Source organism: Capsicum annuum, unplaced genomic scaffold (genome assembly GCF_002878395.1).
Source record: "Capsicum annuum cultivar UCD-10X-F1 unplaced genomic scaffold, UCD10Xv1.1 ctg2470, whole genome shotgun sequence".
NCBI classification, from domain to species: Eukaryota; Viridiplantae; Streptophyta; class Magnoliopsida; order Solanales; family Solanaceae; genus Capsicum; species Capsicum annuum.
Window position 1 is genome coordinate 20,338 of NW_025830873.1, and position 7,675 is coordinate 28,012.

Genomic DNA, 7,675 nt, shown 5'->3' on the forward strand with positions numbered 1-7,675 from the left:
AATCCAAGACGTGACTTTTCTTTTTAGTGCAAATTTCAAGAGTAAAGGGAAGTTTTAGAGTAACTGATGAAGCTGCTGTCATGTGACTGTGACTGTGATCAAGAGATCATAGGTTCAAGCAGTGGCTTTTTTTAGTGCAAATTTCGAGAGTAAATAGAAGCATTGTAGTAACTGGTAAAGTTGTTGCCATGTGACCGCAACCAGGAGATCACTTGTGGTTCGGTCCTTCTTCAGACACCCCATACATAAAAAGGAGCATTGGAGTATCTGGTAAAGTTGTTGTCACGTGACTAGGAGGTCATGGGTTCAAACCAATGCAAGGTAAATATAGACCCTTGTGGTCTTGCTTCCCTGGACCCTTGCATAGTGGGAGATTTAGTGAATCGAGCTGTTTTTTAATTATAGTGATTCATAATATTAGTAGTTTCTAAATAGGTAAAAGTTGTTTGTTATTGTTTAAAAACCTTAAAAATTGTATGTCTCAATTCACGACGAATGTTTGATACTGGAAATACAAACTATTCACTGTCAAAGTTTGAATCTTGAAATGAAAGTTTGATACTGGAAATACAAACTACTATTCACTGTCAAAGTTTGAATCTTGAAATACGAACTATGTCGTATAATTTGAGATGAAGGGAGTATTAATATTTTTGATTTTTGAAATTTATGTTTTTTTGTTAAATCAGACAGCTCAAATCTTGACTTCACCACCTGATCATAAAGCTTCTGTGAATTGTACTCTTTGGCTCTCGATAACCTGAACAAAAGAGGTTATCGAGAAAGGTAGATTTTTAGGGCCAAAAAAATTACTACCGAGCTTTTGAATCAACTTATTGGTATTTTGGTATATTTCAGTATCGAGGATGAGATATGGCGTACTACTCCTGTTCAAATCAGGGTTTGAAACCAAACTCCTCCTCAAGAGAATAGATGGGGCGATTCAAATGAGATCCAATGTAAATTCAACTTTCGATTCACTCGTGGGATCCAGTCGGTGTGAGGGTACCACAACGGCTTTGGTCAACTATCCAACGTGGGTTGACAGAATACTGCTTCAATCCCGCACTCCCGCCCTCATCATGTTGACATGGGTTCAACAGCAAAATGAAGAGTCCGAGCAACTTACATGATATGGCTATTTACCAGAAACTCCGAACATATTTAGTAAGAACTAATGTGCAGGCTCACTCAGATCCCAAAATCTTCAGTATTAGACACAGAATATCTCAACATAAAACATGCATATACTACTATCCGAAAGAATAACGAAGCCAAATGACCAGTACAACAGCCAAAATGAACTTTACCGAAACAAAACAGATAATGGAACTCCGTAAGCAGATGATGTTTTCCTTTAAAACTAATATCCGAAAGAATAAGAAAGCCAATAACCACTACAACAGACCAGATGAACTTTACCTCGTCTCTACTCTCTTTCTATTTGAATGGTTACATGGCTAATGTTATATTCCCTCCTAATATAATCGACCACCTTATCCAGCACCATGTCAGCATCAGCATCAGGTTTAATCTTGACATGGCAAGCCAAGAGTACTTTACCGACTGTAATCGCCCATATATGCAATTCATGGATAGCAACAACCTCCTCCATCTCACAAAGCCCCTTCTCAAGCCTTGTTGCATCAATCTCTCTCGGTGTGCTCTCCATTAATACTTCAAGAATACTCCGAATCATCCTAATGGTTGTACCAAGCACAATGACAGAGAAAATGAGAGTGCATATTAGATCAATGATTTTCCACTCTGGTTTATACCATATGATAGCTCCCCCAATCATGACCCCTATGCTCTGAATAGAATCTCCAAGTACATGAAGATAAGCCCCCTGAACATTTATGTTCCGCTGCTTCTTTTTCTTTTCACCTCCTGATACACCTTCACCCTCACAGGAATCCTTAAGTAGAGGCACAGTGTGATCATCATCATCATGTGCATGGCTGTGTTGATCTCGGTTCGAAGGTCCCTCATTATGGTGATGGTGTCGGCTAACACTAATTCCATGTATATGTGTACGCTCACCATGGCCGTGGTCCTGATCACCATGGCTATGAGAATGCTCTTCGTGATCATGGCTATGTCCATGGCCATGATCATGACCATGGCTGTGGCCATGGCTGTGACCATGTTCATGACCTAACAAGAGTGCCATGATGAGGTTCACGGCTAATCCAAATGCAGACACCACAAACATCAGAAAGCCTTGAACTTCACCTGTATCATGTATGAGTCGAGCAATGGCTTCATAAACAAGGATACCAGCCAGAAGCCATATCATTTGGATAGAAACTAATGCCCCGAGTATCTCAATTCTGAAAAACCCATAGGACTGGCGTGGATTAGCTTCCCATCCTGATGCCCAGAGTGAAAACAAGGATATTGCAAAAGCTGCAACATCTGACAGTAGATGAGCGGCATCCGTTAAAATAGCAAGACTGTTGGCTTTAATACCTCCAAAAACCTCGACAGCCATAAAGATGACGCAGAGAACAACAGCAATGCAAAGTTTCCTCATGGATGCTGATCTCTCCTGTGCATCCTTAGACATGGTTTTAACATCTGAGAATCCACATGGTGCTGAACCACAGACTTTAGTCCCCTTCTCTTGCACTGCTGCGTCACCACATACCTCAATTACATGTCCATGTTCAGGGTTCTGCGTATCCATCTGAGAAACAAAATTTACAAAATCATCAATCAACAAGTCAAATGAGTCTAATGTCCCATAAGCGCCATAGGCTTTATTGTAAAATCATGATTACGCCACATAAGAGTCGAGTAGTACTCTGTCTCCACACATACAACGACCAACAGACCAACAGACCAACATATGCATAGCTCAAATAAATTAATCAGTGTCACTAGCTAGGAGGCAATTATAAAATGGGCCTCGCGATTTGAAATGACAATTGGTAAACAAGACAATTCCGAATAGAGCTTCCTAGATGAATTAAATGCTTCAGTGATGGCACCAAAATTGCGAATAAAGCTTCCTAGATGCTTCAGGGATGGGCAGTAAGACTTAAATATGATTCTCTTTAAAATCGTCACGCATGCTTGTTCAACAACACAAAAACATAATTGCACATAGGAACAGATGTGGACCACAGTGAGCATTACAGCAGAAATCAAGAAAAATAGAGCACAAAACAGGAAGAACATAGAGACCACTAAAGGTGGAAAATTTGCAGGAAATTACCCTAGAAAAGAAAAGATATAGACGGACGGACAGGAATATCTACCAGAAAGGCGCGTAAAGGACATGGAACACGATTATACTCTTCTGTAAACCAGGAGGTGAATGGTAGTCCTCAACTTATTGCATTCATGAAAATGTTCTTCGCCAAATCTAAAGTTTTTACTGCATTGGTTCATTCAAATTAATTAACATAAACAGCAGGGGCTTTGAATTTAGTTCCAGGACAAGTTCTTCATGATCAAGCCAACTGTCTAAAATTTCAGTTCATATCTCAAGAAACCAAATTCTAATTCCCAAACAACAAGAACAAGTACGAATTTCAGTTCTCAACTCCGTAAAAGCCAACTCAAAACTAGATTTCTCGGAGTTGATAATACAAAACAAGATAAAGCATTAACACATAGCATATGGTCATAGATTTTGGATTAGATCTTGAAAATCTGATCTTCAAATACTTTTCAAGAATCAGTTTCTGGGACTTCCACTTACGTAATGTCAAACTTTGCCTAGTAAGATTCCAAAAATCACTAACTCCAAAAACTCAAATTTTCAGGTTTTAACTTCAAAATCTATAGTGAAACGGGAAGACGACATCTAAGGGAAATTCATGTACATACCTTGATCCCTATATGTCCTAAACACCAACAGGTTCACCCTATTGAGTAAAAAAGAGTTCAATGATTATACACCTAATAGAACTACACTTTGCATATGTATATGAAACTACACCGAAAATCATGAAATTTTATCAACCCAATATTTCAAGTACATTAAAGAATATGCAGTGTATCAGGAATAAATACACCTCATTGAAAACACACCACACATGATAAAAGAAGGAAAGAGCCAAAAGTTTGGCAAGAAAAATCTGACACAAAGACAACAAAAGAAGCCTAAAACAATTCCCCCAATGCAGCATAAACAAACACAAAAATCCAAAAGTCAGTAACCAATACAGCTAAGAAGTGCAATGCACCAATCTCAATCCAAGATTCAAGTACAACAACTAGATAAGTGAAATTCCACAAGTGGGGTCTAAGGAGGGTATTATAGTATACACAGACCTTACCCCTACCTCGTGGAGATAGAGAGGTTGTTTCAGGAAAAAACTCCACTCGAGTACAACAAATCACAGTAGGTATGAAAAGGAAAAACGACAATCAAGAAAACGTAGGGACTAGTAAGGAAACAGTACAACAACATATATCTAGTATAATCCCTTGAGAAGGTACAACGGTTGTTTCCGATATACCTCATCTTCTTAAGGAAAAGGTAGTCCAAATAATACGGAAACAATAACAACAAAATAGTGCTCGAAACACCATAAACAACAAATGATTGACAAGATTCCATTACAACAATAAGAATTAAAGAAAAAATCATCAAATTCAAGAAAGGTTGTATTAAACAACGACGTATACCCAGAATAATACCCAGTACGCAAACCTTACTCCTACTTCACATGTAGAGAATCTGTTTCTGATAGACTCTAAACTAAAATAGTCCAAAGAATAAGGAAGCAATTGTACAACAACAACAAAGGTGTGATAATTGAAACACCATAAACAACCGATAATTGACAAGATTCAATTACAACAACAAAACTTAACGAAAAATCATCAAATTCAAGAAAATGCAGACCTTATCCTCACGACAGTAAAGAAAAAATAGTAACAATAACAAAATAATGCAATAATCAAAACACCATAAACAACTAATAAAAACAATTCAATTACAACAACAAAACTTAACGAAAAATCATCAAATTCAAGAAAATGCAGCCTTATCCTCACGACAGTACAGAAAAAATAGTAACAATAACAAAATAATGCAATAATCAAAAAATCATAAACAACTAATAAAAAAAGTTCAATTACAACAACAAAACTTAACGAAAAATCATCAAATTCAAGAAGATGCTGGCCTTATCCACACGACGGTAAAGAAAAAATAGTAACAATATCAAAATAATGCAATAATCAAAAAACCATAAACAACTAATAAAAACAGTTCAATTACAACAACAAAACTTAACGAAAAATCATCAAATTCAAGAAAATGCGGGCCTTATCCACACGACAGTAAAGAAAAAATAGTAACAATAACAAAATAATGCAATAACCAAAACACCATAAACAACTAATAAAAACAATTCCATTACAACAACAGCAACAAAAATTAAATAAAACTCATCACATTCAAGAAAACAAATTCAATGGGTTACCTTACAAATCTGTGCCAAGATTTCAAAAGGGTATTAGAAAATTTGTATTTTCAGCAGACCCAATCATCAAACTCTCAAAACAAGCCAAGATTTCAAAAGAGTAATAGAAATGTTATTTTTCTAGAACACCCAAATCGTTAAATTCTCAAAATAACCCAAGATTTCAAAAGGGTGTTAAATTGTTCACGAATCTTTAAATTCTCAAAATAAGGTATGGGTGGCATGTATATTGCCTATATGGTAAATATATAGGTAATATAATATGGAATATACCTAAAAAGGAGAAGGTGGGGCGCGGGGGGGGAGGGGGTGCGGGGGCAAAATGGGAAAAGAAAAAAAGGAATAAAAAAGATGCAAAACGAACTTTTCCCAAAGTAGTGTATATTGGGTTGTGAAAGGGACAAGCACAAAGTTTTGGACAGACATTGTAATTTATTTATTTATTGGTTTAATAGGTCATTCATATATTGGGTTTTGAATAGGAATATTTTGCTATCATAAATCATGGAGAATTGTTGTGCAAAAAGACAAAGTTTGTTTGAGGGTTTTGCATGCGGCAATAAGGTGAAATGTTTTAGAAGTGAGTGGCCGTTTGTTGTTTGGTCATGAAAACAAATGATATTAGTTTTTTATTTAAATTTTTTTAAATGTTAAAGTTGTGTGTTTGATCATAATTTTGTATTAAATATTTAAAATTTAAATATGTTTACTAAATCATAAAATATGATTTATATAAGAAATATAACTTAAATAGGATTATTTTATGAAATTAAAAATTTAAGATTTTTTTGGAAAAAATAAGCAGTAAAATGTGAAAATAGAGTTTTGGTTGTTTTCTAAATTTAAAAAAAAAAAGAGTTGTATTTGAAAATTTCATAGTCAATTGCTGCTTTCATAGATCTTATCACTACCTCGTGAAAGCTAGAGAGATTATTTTTCCATGAAAGGTAGAGAGATTCTTTTCCAAAGATCCTCTGCTCAAAGTGTAGAAATCTCAAGTATAAAGGAGAAGGAAACTGTGGAGAAAAATAGCAACTAGCAAGGAAAATAGTATATAGTCTACAAGTAAGAAAGAAAACAACAATAAAATAATGTGATAATCAAAAACACAATAAATAACAAACTAGGCTAAGATAACATAAGCAAAGACTACAGTACTACCTACAAGCTTAATCCCTCAAAAAGCATGACAACAGTCATACCTACCATTCTTCTACCCTAATTCATCATTCATCCTTTTATGTAAAATTATATCCTCAGTAGCTTGAAGTTGCACCATTTTTCGTCTAATCACCTCTCCCTTTTATTTTATTTTGGCCAGCATCTACCTCTTCCCGTACCTACTATATCCAACTACTTGCATCTTCTCATTGGGACATCTACGCTTTGCTTCTTCACATGTTCAAACCATCTCAATCTCGTTTCCTTCATCTTGTATACTATAGAAGCACTCTCACCTTATCCGAAATATCCTCATCCTAGTCTTATTAACAAACTAATATGGGATGGAGGAAGTAGTTGAACAAGCAATAATACAAAGTTTTTTTATGAAACAAGAATTTTTATTGACAAACAATATGAGTACAATTCTGGTCTTCCTTTGATTTTTTTTTATGAATTTTTTTCATAATTTGAGGATCGTTATTAGCGTATTTCTCGAATGCAGAACGATTTGAACTTGATCTTCATGGTTGAAAGATTTTATGAATCTTCTTAATGTATTTGATTATAAAAAAGATAGGAGATTTGATCTTTTATAATATTGCATAAGTTTATAAAATTTTCTGAGATGTTTAATCTCTTTATGGAATTTCCAGATCAATAATACAAATATTCAAACGCAAATTTTAAACATTTTATAAATTTGGGTCCACACTACCTAAACAATTGTAGTGAAACTAAATTGACAAATGTAGTTTATCGGAAGAAAAAAAAAATTGAAAACGTGTATCTTATTTTTGATCCTTGCTAGATCAAATTACAAATATTATCTCAGTGATAAATTTATTAATAATAATTTTTTAATTATGTAATAATTTTATCCAACGCCCATAGAGTGTAATTAGCAATAACGCCAACCGAAGAGTAAAAAAAAAAATTATTTTCCCATAAAAATCAAGAAAGTATAAACAGGGCGGATCCAGAGTGTCGGGTGGGGGTTCCGGGAACTCAGTAACTTTCGTGTGGAACTAATATTTATATTGAGAAATCTAGTAAACATATAAGAGCCC

The 7,675-nt window shown here is 34.9% G+C and overlaps 1 protein-coding gene across 2 annotated transcripts; it reads right to left on the bottom strand.

Annotated features, from left to right (window-relative positions):
* Positions 1 to 1,227: 1,227 nt before the first annotated feature.
* LOC107854807 (metal tolerance protein 1) lies at positions 1,228 to 5,687 on the bottom strand. 2 transcript variants are annotated; one of them, XM_016699807.2, is made up of 3 exons: positions 5,445 to 5,673; positions 3,838 to 3,875; positions 1,228 to 2,689 (listed from the first exon to the last, which is right to left on the bottom strand). In XM_016699807.2, exon 3 carries the CDS (start codon positions 2,687 to 2,689, stop codon positions 1,430 to 1,432), a length of 1,260 nt encoding a protein of 419 aa, XP_016555293.2. In that variant the 5' UTR covers positions 3,838 to 3,875; positions 5,445 to 5,673; the 3' UTR covers positions 1,228 to 1,429. The 2 variants fall into 2 exon arrangements, with proteins under 2 accessions (XP_016555293.2, XP_016555292.2); XM_016699806.2 differs by lacking the exon at positions 3,838 to 3,875 and having other exon boundaries at positions 5,445 to 5,687.
* Between the last annotated feature and the right edge of the window lie 1,988 nt (positions 5,688 to 7,675).

Bases quoted from the DNA above. Each gene is read 5' to 3' on its own strand.
- LOC107854807 (XM_016699806.2), bottom strand. From the start codon at position 2,689: ATGGATACGCAGAACCCTGAACATGGACATGTAATTGAGGTATGTGGT.